The sequence below is a fragment of the Ciconia boyciana genome, chromosome 1 (genome assembly GCF_034638445.1).
Source record: "Ciconia boyciana chromosome 1, ASM3463844v1, whole genome shotgun sequence".
Lineage (NCBI taxonomy): Eukaryota > Metazoa > Chordata > Aves > Ciconiiformes > Ciconiidae > Ciconia > Ciconia boyciana.
In genome coordinates this window covers 189,609,051-189,630,407 of record NC_132934.1, presented here as the reverse complement: position 1 = coordinate 189,630,407, position 21,357 = coordinate 189,609,051, and the positions used below count along the sequence as shown (strand labels likewise).

Sequence of the window (21,357 nt, the reverse complement as noted above, 5' to 3'; positions counted from 1 at the left end):
TTATGAGCTTGCACTCCTGCATTGGAGAGCACAGAGTGTCTTCCCGAAGCAGCATCAGAGGCCATTTGCTGAAGCTTCAGAGAAAAGTTCTGGCTGATGGAAAAGAGCATTAGTAGATTGGTGGCAATGTTTCCCTATCTAATAAGGAAACAAACCAAGGGAAATCTAGGCTCAAGGAGAGGCCCAGCTTGAAGGGAAGTGTTAGGAAAACTGTCACTTACCCCTGGGAGGGTTGAAAATACAGGGGTAGGAGTTTGGAAGGAATTATAAAATAGTGGCAACTTCCAGCTTTATGAGACAAACACCACGTTTGTTGTAAGACAAAGGGATAGTGCCTATTGTCACCTTTAAACTACAGAAAGAACCCAGATCGTGGCTCTTCTACTAAGCATTATGACAGGTGATTTCTGAGACTGAAGCTGTATGCTGTGGTTCAGTCAGCAACCTCAAAGTTGACTGCTACTGCCCTCCTCGCCTGTACCAGCTCTGCCAGCCTCGGAAGATGCTTTACCGAGCTGATTCAACCCGCCAAGCCAGCAGAATGCTATTCCCTTTTCTTTGGCGGGGTGAGTTTTCTGCTGATTCAATGAGTTAAACCAGCTCAGTGCAAGATTAGACAATCACCAGGTCTAACATCAGAGGAGTGAGGAAAAGAGGAATAAGATTTTTCCCTTCCTGTGGAAGCAAGCCACTAATGTGACTCAAGCTGTAACAGGTAATTTTACCCTGAGAGGTAGATTCATGGGGGGTTAAGCCAAGCCGAGACTATGCTACTGGCAAACAAGATAATTCCATCCTTTTCCCTTCCCTTAGTCATGCTTTCCTGATGCCTCCTCTCCGCTGGCTCTGACATTCATGTGGCCACATGTTAGGCTAGATCTGCTTGCCAACAGAGCTGAAAGCTAATCCAGTTTAAAAAAACAAAAAAGTTTTCAGCAGTATCAATTTTGGCAGCCAGCTGATCCTGCAGCCGAACAAACACCGATGCCAGGATGAGCCAGCAAGAGGGCCCATTTTGGTGGCAGCCTGCACGCACGTCAGCGTAAACCAGAAGTGTCCCCACAGGCCATCATTTCACAAATGCTTCCAGCCAGCTATTGCCGGTGCTGCTGCCAAAAGTAACACAGCCTTGCCCTTCGGCCACACCAGCTGCTCATTCCGGGCCCCAGGCACCCCCTGTGCTGTGCTGGAGAAGATGTCTAACACAAAACTGATTGATAAATGTAGCTGGAGTTAAAAGCAACTTTTTTTTTTTTCCCCAGGTTTGTATTCCCCATCAGTAAGACTTCTCTGAAGCCATGCTACCAAAGACCTGTCAGATTGTAATCATCTCCTAGGGTGAAACACCACGGAAAAAAGCTGAGTTGAGGTATTTTCCAGTCTTATCTTTGGCTGCAAGCCTGCCTTTTACTTCCCACTGAAGGAGGTTAAGGCTTTGCATCCCATTGCAGAGGTGTCAGAGCACACACAGATTATGCTCCAGTGTTGGGACAGCGACTTCTTGAAGCACTCTGCTTTAATCTGCTGTGCTGGTGTGAGCATACCCTCAAATGGAGAGAGACAATCTGAGATGTACAATGTAGCTGCTGTGGGGACCCTAAATACGGAAATAAATCTGCAAGAGCTTTGATGCCGATAGCAGCTTTGATGCCAATAGCAGCTTGGTAAGAAGATGCTGTGAGATAACACAAATAAAGGAACTATTCAAAACAGCTCTGTGTATCAAGGACCTTCCTCATGTATAAAAGTTTCACAACTATATCGTATCCGACTACATTTCTTTTCAACAGATACATCTGGACTATATTAAACACTCCAAACGAGGGATCAGAGAAAGCAGTTTCTTGTTATTGTTCCATAAAAGCTACTTTTAATACGCATTGTAGAAATACCAGGCATTAAAAATCCATGAAGGATCGTCAGTGATTGAAATGATCACCTGCTGTTTTGAGGTCTGAATTTCAGAGACTGCCTTGATATCTGCAAGGTCTCCAATGACTATTTTAGCAGTACTGGAAAGCTCCGTAGTTTTACATACAGAACTTTGACCCATACAGTTAATATTCAGCACTTTGCCAGATTTTCCCGCGAGGGGTGGGAAATCGATGATGAATTCAGTTATCTCCTTAGCGTAATCCTATTTATTTACAAAGAATGTACAGCCACGTCCCATTTCCTTGCACGCAGAGGAAGCAAATGGGAGGGAGCACTGTGCGGCTGTCCAAGTTTGCTGCTCTAGCCAGGATGCCTGCCCAGAAGAAGCTGTCCCTTGGCTTTTTCTCAGGGCCATGCACCACTGCTTCTCCCACTGTCTGCTGGCTCTCGCGTGGTGTTTCCGGTCCCGGACATGCACACAGGCAAACACAGCTGCAACCAATCTGTGCTCTTGCTGCCGCGTTCGCAAGCAGTCCCTAGAGAAACCTCTCTGACTTTCCCCAAATTAGTGCTTGCTCATACGAGTTAGCTCATCTTAGTGCTTGGCCATGTAGCCCTGTGCCGTGGGCAGCAGCTTCTAGTTTTTAGCTATCTTACACCGTAAGAGAACTTAATTGCTCCTTCCTGAACAAAGCATGGCCAGCGTGCCTGTCAGTTTTAATGAGGTTTGTGACTGCCTATAGATCAAAGCTCTGCTCCGATGGGTTTTGCTTATATTGCATAAAGAGGAAAGGAGAAGTGACCTCCAAAGTAAATAGAACAACGAGGAACAAAATTAATTTTCATATACAATTTCTTCTATAACTTGGCAAGCGTCAGATTAACTGTATAAAACAGAAGACTTCCTACAGAATGTTAATCCTCACAAGAACACATTATAATGAAGATTTCAAAAGCACAAGCACAACCTGTTTTTCATCTGAGACCTTGTCTGTATCATCTTCCAAACCACAGGCCTGACCCTGGGAGTGGAAGGACTGCTTTCAATAAACAAACCTTGACTTTCCAGTCCTGCACCATCATTTACTTCTGTGCAAGTTGCATGGAGACGTTACTAAATCCATTCCAGCATATTTAATAGCTACTTTTTTCATTGGTTTTCACAGGTGTAAATGCCTCCACAAAGCTCATGGCAGCGGAAAAGCAAGTCCCAGTGGTTTTTACTAGCAGGGCGAAGAGGAATTATTTTTCTGAGAACTGATTAGTCATGTTGTATTACATGCTGTAACAACGGGAGAGAGTTCCCCTCTCCCCAATGAATTTGGCATTATCAGGGAACCTTTCTGAAACATACTTGTCCACAGCCAGTAGATCTACTTTGCAGGGCTAATGAGAGACAGTTGTGTTTTGTGAATGAAGCTCTGAGCTAGAGAACAAAACAAGTCAATGACCACCAGCAGGACCTCCAAATACGCCTGCATTTATGAAATGGATGGGACTGGTCTTTTTCCTATTCTTCTAACATGGTTCCCAGACAAAATGTCTCTGCTGCTACTGTTCAAGGAAATAAAGTTAAAACCCTGTGAGCAGCAAACATGTTTAGGCATGCTGAGCATAATTTTGCTTCCAGTGTGGGAGGGCCCTAAATACTTGGCCTCCCCAGTGAAAGAAATGCAGATTCAAGAAAGGCAGAAGCTGAATTAACCCTTCATTACCAAGCACAATTATACTTCTAAATACTGGAGCTCAGATCTTCATTTCCTTGGGGCAGTTCTTTGCACACTGTAAAAATTTTGGTGTTCAAATATGCTCTAAACGGGCTGACAAGCACATTTACAAATACGGTACTATCCTGCTGGAATTGCTCACCTCATTCTCCAAGAAAGGCATACGAATAAGCCATGTTTCTTACCAGCTGATCAGCTGACTTTTGCCTTACTTCCACCGGACCAACGTTGTTATCTGCTTGATTTTGTCTGGCGCCGGAGCCTTCACTTGGGGCACGCGTACATCTTTGCCGCTCTTCCTGCACAACCGATTGTGACACCAAGCTGTCACCAGCTGCTGTCAAAGTGCTCAGCAGCCATGCTCTGCACCTGGAGGGAGGCAGGATGGGCGCAGGGATGAGAGCTGCACTGACCTTGGTCCCCCAAGGCTTCCTGCCCACCGAGCACATAGGCACTGAACTCAGTGTGCTCCAAAGCAGCAGCGGCAACTTTTCTGAGCTGTGGCACGCACTTTACCCCACCAAGTGCGGCAGTCTGCTGGCCTGTAAAACCAGCCTCTCAAGTTAAGAAAGCAGCGGAGCAGGAAGCTGGCAGCAAGGCGCAGCCAGCCACTGCTCTCCAAAGCCCTGTCCCCTTGAGTCCAACTGATTTGGCAATGCTGGCTTCATGTGGCAAGACGCATTTGTTTTCCCAGTGCTCATTTTGGGGAAGAAAGGACTTACTGGGGCACAGAGAAAAAAATTGGATGGGGAGACACTTGGAGGTTGAGTCTCTCTCTAAGGTTTTTTTATTTTTTAAATATATTAACATTTGTCATTTAGCATTTACTGTAACAAACCCACAGTGTGTGACAATAAAAATCCCGCAGTGACTTAAATGGGACTAATTATGTGAACAACAAGCTACCAATGAGAATCATGATGCCCTCCATACGAAATAAATAAACATCAGTTTCCACCTAATATTTACTTCTTAGAAGTTCAAGACTAATCCCATTTGGCATATTTTAAGGAAGTGAGCTCTTGACCCCAAATGTTTATGGGCTGTAACAGTAAGTCCAATAAAAGAAAGGAAGCATATTTTAAAGCTGCTCTTAAAATCAGATTGGTTTTAGGCACAATTTTCAGAAAGACAGTGTTTCACCTCATGTTTCAAGTAAAGGGGTAAGTGTGACTGATACAGCCCATCCAGACCAATAAGATATTTCTTGCTATGGAGTTTTCTTTTAACAGCGTTTTGGAATATCCGCTTAACCCCCCCAACAGATAATGTTGTACCACATGGGTTACATTAGTTGCATCATGTTATATACTGTAATAAAATGCTGAGCGAGCTTTCTAGGTGAAATGCAGCAAAATAAGACACCAGCTGAAAATAATGAGAAAAAACAATTTCATCCCAAATTGGTTTGGAGATAAATAAGCCTTTAAATATGTGTATTTAAATGATCTGCTGTCTGCAAAACATTCTAGATCAGCAGTTCACGGCACAACATTTATTGGATATTTTTCTGTAGATAAATAAAAATGTGAAGTAGTTACAGGTGGGCTTCTATGGCCACGTTATCACTATTTACTGTATTTGTTGGAGCCCGGTTTGTGGCACCTGTTCTGGATGCTGTGTGCTGTAGGAACACCTCTAAGGCTTTTGCTAGAGAAACACTTGTGTAACGTGAAGGCCACAAGTCAAGCTCCAGCGTTTTAGATTACATGGCATTTTGCCTCTAGGAAAGGGACACAAAGCTGGTCCCAAAGTGTGATTTGCAAAAAAATAAGTGCAACGATAGCATGCTGGCTTTTCACTGTAGCAGTCTTTACAGTCGAGTTCTACTGGTCCTGAGTAAATCAGGAAAAACACTCTACCAAAGCTTTTGAACAGATGAGAAAGTACTAGAAGCAAATGGGACCAAAAAGTTCAGAGTTAAGACTCACTAGCCGGACAAGTCTGGAAGGTGAGGAGAAAGGGCAACCCACAGGCAGCAAACGCCATGGAGGCAGGCAGAAGAGACCCTGGGCAGGAGAGGTGGCCAGCCCCCGCTGGGCCCTGCTGCGCAAACCTTTCGCTTCAAGGAGTCCTGTCTCTTTGGACTTTTCCAAGAAAGAATTAAAAAAAATAAGGGGGGAAAAAAAAAAGAAAGAAGATAAATGTGGTTCTTGTTACTTGGAGCCAGGAATAACTGACCAGTAAATTTCCACGAAGGAGGCCCTTCCCACACAGCCCAGCACTGTGAAGTTCGTTGACGTGATACCTACCATCTGCCCATCATGATCAGTGTCCCCTTTTATATACATATATTAAAAAAAGAATTGCCCTTTATATACATATAAAAATTGTCCTTCGGGTGGCCGTGTGCCGAGGCGGCGGGCGGCCGCCCGAGCGCAGTGCCACCTCAAGCCACCGCCACATTCAGACGCAGTTCCTCAGCTGTGAAGGAGAAGGAGCGGGGTTCCGGCTGCATCCGTTTTAATTTAAATTTTCACTTCCTGAGCAAAGATGGGGTTTTAATGGCATTTTTTTAGACCGTACTCGATCTCACGAGACCCCCGGGCCGAGCTGCGCCCGGCAGGGCGCTGCCCGCCACGTCCCGCCGCCTCCCGCCATGTCGCGCCGGGGCGGGCAGCGGGGAAGGGACGCTCGCCCGCTCCGCCGCGCGGCGCCACCTCCCGCCCGCCAGGGGGCGCTGCGGCCGCCCTCCCTCCCTGCCTGCCCCACTGGCCGCCGTTGCGTCTGCGCGGCGCGGCGGGGTCCGGCCAGTCATGGCCGCCTCCATGTTCTGCTGCTTCTCCTGGTGCAGGGATGGCGGTGCGGGCCACATCCCGCTGAAGGAGATGCCGGCGGTGCATCTCGACACGCAGCGCATGGGTAAGCGGGGCGGGCCCGGGTCTCCCCTCCCCGCGCCGCGAGCCGCCCCTGACGGGCCTGGGCCGGGGAGGGGGGCGGGCGGGGGCTGAGGGGCGGCGGCGGCGCGGGCGCCTCCCCGGCGGGGAGGCCGCAGGCCCGGCGCCAGGGGCGCGGCAGGGGGGGTAACCATGCGGAGTCTTGTCCGTACCGCTCTTTGAGCGTCATCCTTCGGATGAGCTCTCCACAAAACCGTTCCCGGGCTTTGTCGAGGAGAGGAGTGATGTGGGTCAGCTGCAGCAGAGCCGGGGAAAGAGCTGGGAGGAAAGCAGTGTGGCCGATCCAGGGTCCAGTGCTCAAGCGCGATTATTAGCCTGTGTTTATTCAGTTGTATCGGTGGGCCTTGGCTGTTTCCCAGGTTCTTGACCATGAGAATAGCGCCTAAAGATGAAGTCTTCCACTGGAGAAGAAAAACTTAGCAGAGGATTTTTTCTCTTTGTATTGGTAGGCATGTTCCTAACAAAAGGATTTTTTCAGAGGATAATTAAACACCTTGCAATCCCATCAGACATTTCTACCCGATGTGCCTTTCCTTCTCTTTGCAGATTTTTTTTTTCTCCAATGTATAGAGACAGGGTGCAGGGCTTTGGTCTCACAGTGAACCGTTTCTGACTAAATTGTAAGTTATGCTTCTGATGTGGCTGAGCAAAGGTTGTAATCAGCATGGTGCCGTAAAACCCAAGAGGTGAAATCAGAGCAGCATATAGATTTTAAATAAACCCCAGTTGAAAGATGAACTAGCCTGTAAACAGCCTTCTTTTTCTTACTTCAAAGGGTGGCCCATCATCATAATTCTTACAGACTAATGAAGCTCTTACTTGGGGCAGAAAGAACGAAAACTGTTCTCAATGTTTAGAGCTTTTAAGGGCTGCTTCCAGACTTCTAAAAATGTTTTGAAGTTTTGCGGGTTTTTTTCTTCTTGCAGGAACAGATGTCGTCATTGTTAAAAATGGCAGAAGAATATGTGGCACAGGAGGCTGCTTAGCCAATGCACCTTTGCATCAGAACAAGAGCTATTTTGAGTTTAAAATCCAGTCCACAGGTTAGTCAGCAAAAATGTACAACTTTACACTTGGAAGGTATGTCAGATTGCCTGCTGGTGGTCATATCTCAAATACCGAGCACATGCATCTTTCTAATTACATCCTTGAACTTGTGAACATTGGAGAGTTTTATAAGTTGTCATTGTGTAAAAGGAAATTTCTCTTTTTTTTTTTTTTTAATTGTGGCTCTGAAATATTAAAAAGAACGGTAAGTATATTACTAAAGGAGTGCAAATACTAAAACACTGTATTGTTTTGGATGCTGTTATATGCATGTTTTTCAGTTAGCATATTTTAGAAATGTTTTTTGGTAAATAAATGCTTATGACCACATAAAACACTGTAGCTATGACATATTTTTTTTTAAATACTGCAGTTTACCCAACAATATTTGTAGCTATTTGTCTACCTTCATTTGCTTTTAACATGCACTGTGTTTGCACAAGCAAGGGTAACACTCCTTGTGCTACACTTTGTTCTCCAAATCAAATGTGCAGCACTTATTCTGACACTGCCTTATCAAGAGGAGCCTTTCAGCACCCTGTTTCTTTATTTGTTTTGCACAGATCTAATGCAAGGCAGCTGAAAGTGAATGAAATTTGGAAGCATCATGCTTTTACTAATACAGTCAGCTTCACTAGTACAGAGTGTGCTCCAGGCTTGCCTGTATTCTGATATTAAAAATCGGCCTGTATTTTTTAAAAACAATGGACACTGTGAAAATGAAGCTGTTCTTTCCCTAAGCCTGTAGGGGGAGAGAAGAAGAAGGGAAGTGTTAGTCCAGAGACAGGCCTTACCATACCAGCTGGAGCTTGAACCCGGTGTTTTTTGGGTAAGGGTTGTTTGCATTCAGTTGGATTGGAGTGCAGGCAGCGTGAACACAAATCTGTCCAAAACACCTTGCAGTCAAACCAGATGTTTAGTTTTAAACTAAACCCCAGATCAGTCTTAACTTGGCAATTTTAGTATCCTTTCTGCTGGGGGAAGAATCCACTGCAGCTGTTGTTCATATATGGTCATTATTCACACAGATACAGTATCCATGTTCTTATACTTGAGAAACACAGGAAATAAACTCTCCTAGTCCGTATGAGCGGTGTCTTGTCTATGTCTTTGCTCCAAGGCAGGAAAATTGTAGATCTTAACTTAAAACTTCGATTCCCGGAAGTGTACCTGTGCAATCTGTTAGGGGTCATCTATGGGGTCACCTTGACTATTGTTTCTGAAAGTTTTCTGAAGTCTAATCTGAACCTTGTTCTCACTCTCGTCCTTTTCATTGTGGGCATGTAAGTATTGGAATAAATTGTTCTGCAATTTTGTCTTTTGAAACTAATTTTCTTACACTTTTGCCTCGTTTTAGTCTTCTGCAGATTAAAGAGTGCCAGGTTTTTTTTTTTCATTCTCTCCTTATAGATGATGGGGTTTTTTGATTGGTTTTGTTATTTCTTCTAGAATATCTCTAATTGACCTAATTTGTCTTGAGGTATGATGGTTAAAATGGGTGCTCTGCTCCAGCTGCAGCAGCAGTAGACATCCTTCATCTGCTGTACATACAATATGTCTGCTTTATACATGCCATATGTCCAGAATTTTTTCACAACAGTAGGGCACAAAGTCATGCTCAGCATGTGGTCTTTGATAACCCCCAAATTATATTCTATGAACTGGTTGCCAAGCCACTATTGTATTTGTGCCACTTACTATTCCTACTTACCTGCTGTTCTTCATAATTCAGAAAAAGCAAATGCATTTTCCTTATTTCAGACCTCTTAACCAAATTGTCAGGATCATTTAAAATTTGAGGGGCCTCTGAAGAGCTTGCAGTCCTGTCAGGTTGGTTTTGGCAGCACATTTAATAAGCAAATTGTTGCGTTATCCAAGTCATTGATGTGAATACGGAACAGTATCTGACCTTGTGCATTCAGTGCAAAACCTCAAACCCCACTTGAGTCATCTTTTTTGATTTGACAGGGTGCTACTGATAAGTAGTCCTGGAATACAGTTTTCTAACCAGTTGTGCATTCATATTCCTGTAACTGTCTAGACCATCTTTTTGTAATTTGACTATTTCAGTGTTGTATGAGTTTCAAAAACATTACCAAATCAAGATCTATCATATTTACAATTTCTTTTTTTCCCTAAGACTTGTCTAACCAGCTGAAAAAGGAAATTGTGTTGTTCACAAATCCATGCTAGTTGGATTTATTTTTTACATCCTCCTACAGTCTCAGAGTTTGTTTTCAGTATTTTTCTGGGAATAAAAGTTAAGCTAAGTGGTTACAATTCTCTGAATCCTTCTTTTTCAGGATAGATGCTGTTTATCTTCAGTCTCTTGTGACTGCTTGTACTGGGTCTGGCCGGGATGGAGTTAATTTTCTTCATAGCAGCTCCTATGGTGCTGTGTTTCAGATTTGTGACCAAAACAATACTGATAACACACTAATGTTTTAGCTGTTGCTGAACAGTGTTTGTACAGCATCAAGGCCTTCTCTGTTTCTCACTCTGCTCCTCCAGTGAATAAGATTGGGGGTGTGCAAGAAATTGTGAGGGGACATAACCAGGCGGATGACTCGAACTAACTGAGGAGATATTCCCTGCCACATAATGTCCTGCTCAGCAACAAAAGGGAGAGGAGGGTGTTTAGGGAGGTTAGCCATCTTTTGCTTGGGAATTGGCTGGGCATCAGTCTACCCGTGGGAGGTGGTGAGTGGTTGCCATTGCATCACTTTGTTTTGTTTTTTTCTTTCTTTCTTCCATTTCTCCTTTGCTTATTAAACAATTTTTATCTTTACCCACAAGTTTTCTTGGTTTTACTCTTACTTTCCTCTTCCGCCGTCCCACTGGGGCCTGTGGGGGGAAGTGAGTGAGTGGCTGGGTGGTGCTTAGCTGCCTACCAGGGCTAACCCACAATAGTCCTGGTATTTCCAAGAGATATTTCCTGGTAGTACCACCATGGCACTAGTTAAAAACACATTATTTATGCTGTCCTGCTTCAGTCACATAGTCTTCAAAATAATGGGTTTTTTTTTCTTACCACGTTAATGTCGCGTTTTAGGGATTTGGGGTATTGGAGTTGCAACGCAGAAAGCAAACTTGAATCAAATTCCACTTGGTCGAGATGTCCATAGCCTGGTGATGAGAAATGATGGAGCTCTCTACTATAACAATGAGGAGAAAAATAGACTACCAGCAAACAACCTTCCTCAGGAGGGCGATGTGGTGGTGAGTTTCTTAAGGCTTCTTTAGTTCCCCAGCTGTTCCCAGCTTCCTCTTATTTACAGCCCTGCGGTCAGACTGACCATTTCAGTCAAATTGTTCGGCTTGCATCTCCCAGTTTGGAAAGCGCTGATACAAACTCCTGTTGTGTTTGAACGGATCAGCAGCCTGGATATCAGTGGATGTCATTCTCAGCATTGATATGTTTCTGAATGAGGGACAGACTTGACCGGTGTTTGAAAAGTAGCCTCTAATGCTCTGTTGTGGTCTTGTTGCAGGATCTACCCTCCCATCACAAGGGTCCTACATTATTTGTTCAGGAAGGTCCCATCTCAAACAATGTGCTGGAATGCATTACATAGCTATGCCCCGTGCCCAGCTGAACTCAAGATCCTGTAGCTAACTGGTTAATGATTAGAAGGACAGAGCTGAGCAGAGATAGGTCCTGGGTGTTAAATGAATTGTATTTTTAGGCAAACTTTTGTAGGGAAGGAGAGATATTAAGTGGGGAGGGGGTAATGCTCACTGGGAAGACTATTAAGAATGAGAGGAAGTGGAGAATCCTAAGGTTTTGTTGTACCTTACTATTCCAGGTTTCTCAAAACATCTTTAAGTGACCTTGTTCAAAGGGTTGTGTTTTATTGCTGTCATTTTCTCAAGGTCTTGTAGAGATTTATTTTCAAAAATACATGGGAGCAATGCGATGAAATTTAGACCATTTATCACCACTACTTTTTCTTGCTGGGTAACCTTGCCTCTCTATAGCAATGGTTGGAAATTTCATCTTTAGAAGCCCCAAACAGCTAAGGTTGACTCTTCCATCCTTTACCCTCAGATACTATATTATTCTTTTAATCCTCTTCTGAAATTGTTTTTTTTTGAGGGTTGCAAACTGTTTCAGGGTTTGGCCAACCTATGTAGTCTGAACAGCTTCAACTAATCACAAAAAAGTAGCTGATGTGTTACTGCTAACTCCCCAGTTTTCATAAATTTCAATTTATTTTGTTCTGTCACGAAAATAGATTTCTGAAGTACTGAATGACAGCCCAAATTGTCGCACTCAGCCATACCAAAACAGTGAGAAAAATCATTTAGCTAACAAATAAGTAATTTATTACCTTGTTAGTGTTTGCTTTCTGCTCTGTAGTCAGCATATTTATAGCATTGTGTATGAAACCATTGTTTGTTGCTGCTGGCAGAGTAAATGAGCTGAGAGAGGTTTCTGTGTGGAAGTATGGACAGATAAACTTAATTCATAGCATTGCTATTTATTAAAGTTATTTCCATGAGGACATATAAACAAGAAGACTGCAAATTGCTTAATGTTCAAAATAATTGAAAATTTTGTATTTCTTTAACATGGTGAAGAATAGTTTGGAAATTTGTTTTGTAAACTTAGTAAGATGCGGTGTGCAGTACTGTGCTGCATCCAAATTGAATGAGCGTTAAGGAATCCTGAGTATTTGAAAATACAAATGTTAGTGGTCATTTATTAACTTCTAGTCCTTTGCAGGAATATTTCAAGTGAGGTTTTCTAGGATGCTGTGGTTTGCACAATGGTGTTAAAATTTGCCTGTGGCTATGAAAGCTAAATTAAGTAGCAATGTTATGTGTATAAACTTGTTGATGCTTTTTTGTTAATTTTCTGTACTTTGTAGGGCATTACATATGACCATGTAGAACTAAATGTATATTTAAATGGGAAGAACATGCATTGTCCAGCTTCAGGAATCCGAGGGACCGTCTATCCAGTGGTCTATGGTAAGTCAGAGATTTTCAAACTGTTTCACACTATGGACAATATTTTTATACCAGTCTGTCTTGTGAGCTATGTATTCTTCTTCTCACTTAAATGGAACACACATCAATCATTTATTTTTGGCAACTACAACAATAAATTGCATGAAAATACAAACCTAGGAAAATACAAAAGTATATTTTCACCTCATTTTTAATGCTGCTTAATAGCTAGGGAAAAAAGCACCGCTTACTGGCTACTTAACAGTGTCCACATCCAACAGGCTGGGGAGTTACTGCACTCAGTCTAAAAATTGCCAGGTGAAAAAACTGTGAAGTAGATGAAAAAAAAGAAAAACAACAAATTCGAACTAAAGTGGACTTGTGGGCTAATCTGATTTATCTTTGAAGCTTGGTATTTATGCTTATTAATTTCACATACATCATAAATGCATTCAGTGTTAAATACGAATAGATACTGAATTGCTGTTTGTATTTTCTTATGGAAGTAATAACTTTAATGTAGTACTAGCACAGCTGCTTGCTGAATAGTGGTACAACTTTTTGCTGCTATACCAAATTGATGCCCAGCTTTGAAATCCAACAATTGGTGAGCAAATTGTGGTAGCTGTTTTGCCAGCAACCATCAATACAACACAGCAGTTCTGAACAAGAAACAAATACCGTATCCAGTTAATCCCTGCATAGGCAGTTTAAGAAAGAATTTATGAATTATGGAAGCTGGAATTTGGCCAAGACATGTGTTAACAATTTACTCTTCCAGAACTTGGCAGTGTTTTTGCAGTTCCCAAGTAGTCAGAATTCTGTTTAACATCTTGTCTGAAAGGCAGCGCTTCCCCTAACTCAGTGCATAATCAATGCTACACTCTGGGTTGGCTTGTAACTTACAGCAAACGATAATTACTTATCAGATTCCCTGTGTTACACCTACAGCCATCTCCAGTTTATCTTTATTCCTGTGTGAGCTTCTAAGTAGTAGCCTCTTCCAAAATCATTTTGCTCTTGAGATAGCATTGGCTATGTGACATGGATAATTTTTTCATTTCATGGTCAGTTCCTAATGAACTGTTGGCATGTTCCCATTGATATATGATACATTTGTAATACTGAATTTTATGAACAGGAAGAAAATACTCTAGATATGTTGTAGAGCCTTTGAAGTCTATAAATGTAGCTGACAAACAGTATTTCCAAGCTATTAGAGTGGAAATTGTTTTATATGGTCGTTTTGTGATGTGTCCTTAAGCCACATGATGGCGCTGCCTAAATGCTGTGGCAGACAGCAGCTGCCCTGCAGCACTGCAGGATCTCCTTGTGCAAAAAGCTTCATGAGCAGTGGGAAAAGAGTTGCTGTGTGATAACTGACTGTTGCATCTTCCCTGTATTTTGGAAATGGTGTTACATGTAGCATGAAGAACACAGGTTGTTTTCAGAAAACATTTGGTGGCATGTTAGCCTACTGTAAATCATCATCTTCTCTGACTAAAGAAGTTCTGTGCCTGGGGAATGCAGTGACCTTTTATTGCCAGGTTCTTATTATCATCTTCCACAAGTGGGCATAATTTCATAATAATGATCATGTCTCCTACATATAGCTATAACAATTGAAGCCTGCAAATTGCTTTTGTGTGGTGCTTCCTTGGTATAAACTTTAAGTCCTTAATTTAATGTGAACTTCTTCTAGTCATATGAAGGGATTTGACCATAGAGAAGAGTTTCTTAAGCATTTACCCTATCCATAATTCAGACTAGAACTGTAGATACATTTTTTAAAAAAACATGATAGAGCAGGCAAACACGGTGCCAAGCTTGAGAATGTAAAACAGAAAAATGGACTTAAAGGTTGTTCCCCGCAGCAGCTGTACCTCGGGAACTTTTGCAGAAGTGAGATGCAAACACTGTGTAAGTACTACAGAACTGTACAAATATACTAATAGGAGTTTTAACTGAGCCTAGGAAGGAAAAATTCCTACCTTGGCTCTGAGATATCAAAATTCCAAACCAAAATATGGAGATGAAGCTTTTCTGTTTTGATCTAATGTTGCTAGTGTATCAGGTTCGTCTTGGAAGAAGTTGTCTTTGAAAGAGATCCTGCTTTTCTGACTGGTTGGGTATTTCAGTTGGCTAATGCAGTACATGAAAGCTTTGCTCTGAAAATCCTCAGCAGTTTCTTTTTTATATTCCACGTTGAAGGTAGTAACAGTTGTGTATCAGATTATGCAGGGGGTCCAAAACTGGGAGAGGTATTGTAAAAAAACATTAACTTCCAACTTAAAGAAGCAGTCAAAGAAGCTCTCTTTGGATCACATGCTAAAACAGATGGTCTGACACCAACCATTGCAGACATCTGAAACCTTGTAAACCTCCAGAAGAATCATTGCAGACAGCTGACGCTCCAGCAGAATTAGGAAGTGGACAGAAAAATATCCAGCTGAGGAGGTGACAGCCCTGCAATATGTATGTGGTAGTGTCCTTAATCTGTAGATTTCCAGAGAAATAGAGTAGAAAATTTGGAGGAAATTGCCTGAAGCCCTGCTAACACTCCCAGTGAAATCAAAGGTAGCATTCTCATTGACTTCACCAAGGACCATTACTGACTAAACTGAACAGCAGAAAAGAGAGATGATTTGCTCTCCTTGGGTATGTGTGTAGGGCTTTAGCAAATTTGTTGAAGAGATTTCTTTTAATTGTATTGTATATATGTAACGGATGTATTGGAGAATATTCTTCATGGTTTGAGCACAGTATATAATCTAGTAAGATGGTGTAATAGAGGATCAAGCTGTAAGTGTTCCTTCTCTAATTCCTTCTGTTTGGTTCTCTTCTGCAGTTGATGACAGTGCCATTCTGGATTGTCAGTTCAGTGAATTTTATCATACACCTCCACCAGGGTTTGAAAAGATCCTCTTTGAGCAGCAAATCTTCTGAATGTCTTCATACTGAAAATTTGCACCCTGCACTCTTACAAAAGCTTTGTCATCTTAAATAAAGCTTCACTTTACTTTTAGGAAACATATCTGTATTTTTAGTAAGTACTTGTGACTGTGGTCTGCAGAATTAATGTTAACTGCAACACCAGGTAACTGCGTTGCAAATACGAGATTTCTGGCAATGTTTTGTGGTTGAAAACGAGTGTTTTGGGGCAGGGTTTTTCTCCGATTTGTACTTGATGCATAAGGAGACTAAGGGATATTATTGACATCAGTATTACATTCAGTATTTTGAATAAAGTGGACCTCTGTAAAGCAAATAGTTCTTACACATATGATAGCTATGGAGATGGATAGTTCTCATGACTTTTTTCCCAACTTTTTTCACACAGAAGTTATGTACTTTGTTTAAAGGCAGCATTGTGTTTCTAGTCTGTGATTTGGAGTTGCGGTGTCCCAGTTGTGCACAGTGACTAATAACACGATGGCATAATGAGCAGCTAGATACTTTTTTTGGGGTTTTTTGCAAGGTGTAATTTAATCCGTTCCCTCAGTCTTAGACCGGGAAATATAACTTACCTATTTCTCCTAGCTTTTCATTGGCTTTTATTGTGACAAATAATAGGATACTTTCTAGTAATACTTTTTTGTTGAACCTTAACAGTAAACCTGAACACTACCTGTGTTTTTGAGGACCACCATGCTGTGTTACTCTGGTAAAAGAGTAAGTACAGATCACTCAACTTGTGTATGCAAAGAGCCAGGTGAAGGGTATGAGATGTTATGGTGAAGCCTTACATCTAAACTGTAAATTAGATTATTCTTTTATGGAATAGCTTATTTAATTTCTTTGTGAATCATTTATAAATGACTAATGGCTAAGACATTGTTCTAAAATGTAATGCCCTTGAATATAAATTGTGAGATGCTTTTTTCCCCTCTTGTCATATTTAATATACTTCCTAGAAGAATTTTTATTGTAAAGAGAATCTTCATACTGGATTTTTTGGGTTTTTTTTGTTTCGGCTCTTCCTGGGTTAATGCACTTGCATAAATGAATGATTTTATTTAAATATTTTTAGAAATTATCTGATTCTGAAATTTTCAAATACAAACAGCTTTCTCAAAGCCTTTCACCTTATGATTTTCTGCACCTGTCTCTTCATTCTGAGTGGCCTGTGTTTTCCTTCCTTTTAGCCTTGCTATCACATGACAGTGTTGGGTAGAACTTTTCAACCTGAAAGAAATGATGCCCTTGTCAGCATTATGGTATAAAGCTCAGGAGATTAGAGTGCAGTTTTATCGTTTCCCCTTGAAATCTGCTCTGCTTTGCTGTGGTCAGATACGTAATCTAAGTTAAGTGTAACATTCATAATGTTTCATTTCCGTTTTCCCCAGTTGATATTTCAAGCAGTTTCCCCAGTAGATGTGGGAGCAGCTGTCCCTGCTAGGGCAGAGGCTTCTGTGGTGGGTTTCCCTGGCTGGATGCCACATGCCCACCAAAGCTGTTCTATCACTCCTCTCCTCAGCTGGACAGGGGGAGAAAATATAACGAAAGGCTCGTGGGTCGAGATAAGGACAGGGGGAGGTCACTCAGCAGTTACCATCACAGGCAAAACAGACTTGACTTGGGGAAAATTAATTTACTTTATTACCAATCAAAACCAGAGTAAGATAATGAGAAAATAAAAACTAAATCTTAAAACACCTTCCCCCTACCCCTCCCTTCTTTCCAGGCTCAACTTCACTCCCAATTTTCTCTACCTCCTCCCACTCAGCTGTGCAGGGGGATGGGGAATGGGGGTTGTGGTCAGTTCATCACACCTTGTCTCTGCTTCTCCTTCCTCCTCAGGGGGAGGACTCCTCACACTCTTCCCCTGCTCCAGCCTGGGGTCCCTCCCATGGGAGACAGTCCATGAACTTCTCCAACGTGAGTCCTTCCCACGGCTGCAGTTCTTCACAAACTGCTCCAGTGTGGGACCCTTCCACGGGAGACAGTCCTCCACAAACTTCTCCAATGTGAGTCCTTCCCACAGCTGCAGTTCTTCACAAACTGCTCCAGCGTGGGTCCCTTCCATGGGGTGCAGTCCTTCAGGAGCAGACTGCTCCAGGGGGGGTCCCCCATAGGGTCACAGGTCCTGCCAGCAAACCTGCTCCAGCGTGGGCTCCTCTCTCCATGAGTCCACAGGTCCTGCCAGGAGCCTGCTCCAGCACAGCCTCCCCACGGGGTCACAGCCTCCTTTGGGCATCCACCTGCTCTGGTGTGGGGTCCTCCATGGGCTGCAGGTGGGTATCTGCTCCTGTGCCTGGAGCACCTCCTCCCCCTCCTTCTTCACTGACCTTGGTGTCTGCAGAGTTGTTTCTCTCACATATTCTCACTCCTCTCTCCAGCTGCAGTTGCACAGGTTTTTTTCCCCCTTCTTAAATATGTTATCCCAGAGGCACTACCACCGTCACTGATTGTCTCGGCCTTGGCCAGTGGCGGGTTTGTCTTGGAGCCAGCTGGCATTGGCTCTGTCGGACATGGGGGAAGCTTCTAGCAGCTTCTCACAGAAGCCACCCCTGTAGCCCTCCTGCTACCAAAACCTTGCCACGCAAACCCACACAGACAGCTTCCACACAGACTGAGCTTCAGATGGCCGATGCAGCTCTCCAAGTCCCAGGTTGCAGAGAGTGCCTGGGACCTCTCTCTGAGGTCAGGAGAGATGGCCCTCTCCTTCAGGAGGTGTGCTGTCTTGAAGAAGCTGTGCTGCCAAATGGAGGAGTTATAGGAGGAAGTGAGCAGGATGCACCACATCAGGAAAGATGAAAGGGAGACAGACAGGATCTTCTCTGAGACTTAACAGCTTGAACACCCTCAGATCCCATATGCAACAGGGAAGCAGGCAGTGTCTGCCTCGCACTATCAAGGTAAGCAAAACCTCTGGTGGAGGAGAAGGATGGAAGCTGGTGACTTCTGGCACAAAGAGGAAGCTTCCTGTCCCACCTAAGGGCTTACAGCTGTAAAAGAAGTTCACTGCCCTCAAAGTTGAAGAGGAGCTAGATGTGCCTTCAAGCAAAGAACCTGGTCCACCTTACCCTAAACCATGCAAGACTTACCAGGAATAAATGGCAAGTCATCATAATGGGTGACTCCCTGCTACAGGGGACAGAGGCACCCAGCTGTCAACCCAACCAACCATTTAGAGAGGTTTGCTGCCTTTCTGGGGGCCAGGATCTGGGATGTTGTGGAGAAACTACTGAAGCTCGTCCAGCCCTCTGACTACAACCTCCTGCTGTTACTCCATGTGGGCACAAATGATACTGCCAGGGGAAACCTGGACGGTATCAAAAGTGACTACAGAGCTCTGGGACGGTAGTCATGGGCATGGGGGCCCAGGTGGTGGTCTCAATCCTGCTGGTGAGGGGAAAGGGAGTGAGGAGGAGGGCACTAATAGGACAAGTCAATAATTCGCTGCAGAACTGGTGTTGACAACAGGGGTTTGGGTTCTATGACTGTGGGACCCTGTTTGCAGATCAGCGTCTGCTTGGGAGAGGTGGGATCCACCTCACTAAGTGGGGCAAAGCTATTTTTGCCAATAGGATGGCTGACCTCATTAGGAGAGCTTTAAACCAAGAATGACAGAGGAGGGAGAGAGTGAGGGAGTGATGGACAGGTTCGCTGAGCAAAGATCATGGGTGGTGTGATGGAAAGGGATCACAAAATCAACAAAATGGATTTTAAGCAGGGTCACCTCCAGTGCTTGCATGTAAGAAAGGAAGTGCCTCCAAGGCACCATTATGGAGAAATCCCCAAACCCTTTCTAGGAAGTCAATGTGCTGGGGTGCGTCTGTGAAGTGTCTGTAACACACTCAGAATGGGGAATAAACATGATGAGTTAGAGATCTGTGTGCAGTTGCAGGGCTACAGTCTTACTGGGATCATGGAGATGTGGTGGGATGGCTCCCATGGCTGGAGTGCTGCAAAGGAGGGATACAGGGTCTTTAGGAAGGACAGGATGGGAAGATGAGGAGAGGGAGTTGCCCCTTATGTGAGAGAACAGCTGGAGCGCATGGAGCTCTGCCTGGGGATGGATGAGGAGCCAGCTGACATCAGTTTATGGGTTAGGATTAAAGAGGGGACAGGTAAAGGTGGCATTATAGTAGATTGCAGAGTGTACCCTCAGCAAGTCTGCAGGTGACACAAAACTGGGAGGAGATATGCCAGAGGGTCATGCTGCCATCCAGAGGGACCACAACAGGCTGGAGAAATGGGCTGACAGGAACCTCATGAAGTTCAGCAAAGAGAAGTGCAAAGTCCTGCACCTGGGGAGAAACAACCCCGGGCACCAGTACATGCTGGGGGCTGTCCAGCTGGAAAGCAGCTTGGCAGAAAAGGACCTGGGGGTCCTGGTGGACAAGTTGAACATGAGCCAGCAATGTGACCTTGTAGCAAAGAAAGCAAATGGCATCGTGGGCTGCATTAGGCAAAGTATTACCAGCAGGTCAAGAGAGGTGGTCCTTCACCTCTGCTCAGCACTGGTGAGGCCACACCTGGAGTGCTGCATCCAGTTCTGAGCTCCCCAGTACAAGAGAGACATGGACATACTGGAGAGAGTCTGAAAAAGGTGCACAAAGATGATTAAGGGACTGGAGCACCTCTCCTATGAGGAAAGGCTGGGAGAGCTGGGACTGTTCAGCCTAGAGAAGAGAAGGCTCAGGGGGATCTGATCAATGTATATAGATACCTGAAGAGAGGGTGCAAAGAATACGGAGTCAGGCTCTTTTCAGTGGTGCCCAGCGACAGGACCAGAGGCAACGGGTCCAGGACCAGAGGCAACGGGTGTAAACCAAAACACAGGAGGTTCCCTCTGAACATCAGGAAACACTTTTTACTGTGAGGGTGACTGAGCACTGGCACAGGTTGCCCAGGGAGGTTGTGGAGTTTCCATCCTTGGAGATATTCAAAAGCCGTCTGGACATGGTCCTGGGCAACTGGCTCTAGGTGGCCCTGCTTGAGCAGGAAGGTTGGACCAGATGACCTTTGGAGGGCCCTTCCAACCTCAACCATCCTGTGATTCTTTCTTGAGGTGATGCTGCTATACTAGTTGACACATACCATAATGTTTCTGTAATCAAGTTTGTCAGCTCTTCAAACTCGAAAAGATTATATATACATACATATATACAAAAAAGGAAAGGGAAGGTGTGTGTCCTTTTTCCTTTTGATATCTTTCAACAATGCCTTCAACAGTGGTTCTTTGCCACGAAAGACTACTGAGATGAAAGTGCTTCTTGTGGAATTACATTTCTCATGTCCCTGGGGAAAGGAGGAAGTATTTAAAGAAATTCTTCTCACTTCATCTAACTGCAGCCAGCAAACAACTTTTTTTGAAGTCTGCTGTGTTTAAGAATATTTAACAGTAAAAGCTGCTACCTTGAGCTTGATGTAGACTTGCTTTAAAATACGGAGAACACTGTCTTCTTCAAAGCTGGCGTTTGAAATGGAAAGCATTTTGGTAAATATCAAATATTCAAAATAGCTGCTAAATTCACCAAGAATATGAAAAGAGTCTGCTTTTATAGCTCAAAGTTGCTCATTTCTCATCTTAAACAGAGTAAGATGCATTTGTAATACCACGCACTGTAACTACACCTCTTGTGATAAAAATCAGAAAACTTCTTGTTTTGTAACTGGTGACACAGGGAAACTGTATAAAATAAGGGGGAGTGAATAAAAGATTATTACCATCTATTTATCAAAATGGAAAGAGAGCAGAGTTTTCACCTGAAAATAAGTTTTGTGGTGATAGTTCATAAGAGAAGCAAGGGTACAGTTAACGTCATTGCACAGGTAAGAAGACGGGCCACAGAAAGAGAATGTGAATTAACCTGTGTCTCAGCATGTCATTTCAGCATCTGGCAGTAAAC

At 43.6% G+C, this 21,357-nt stretch overlaps 1 protein-coding gene and 1 long non-coding RNA gene across 2 annotated transcripts; both read left to right on the top strand.

Annotated features, from left to right (window-relative positions):
* The first annotated feature begins 6,343 nt into the window (after positions 1-6,343).
* SPRYD7 (SPRY domain containing 7) lies at positions 6,344-16,382 on the top strand. Its single transcript, XM_072850258.1, has 5 exons — positions 6,344-6,464; positions 7,426-7,542; positions 10,599-10,765; positions 12,418-12,520; positions 15,348-16,382. Exons 1-5 carry the CDS (start codon positions 6,359-6,361, stop codon positions 15,443-15,445), a joined length of 591 nt encoding a protein of 196 aa, XP_072706359.1. The 5' UTR covers positions 6,344-6,358; the 3' UTR covers positions 15,446-16,382.
* A 927-nt stretch (positions 16,383-17,309) lies between these two features.
* LOC140648447 (uncharacterized) lies at positions 17,310-21,076 on the top strand. Its single transcript, XR_012041218.1, has 3 exons — positions 17,310-17,466; positions 17,636-17,733; positions 17,839-21,076. It is a non-coding gene; the product is annotated as an uncharacterized lncRNA (long non-coding RNA).
* Positions 21,077-21,357: the final 281 nt, after the last annotated feature.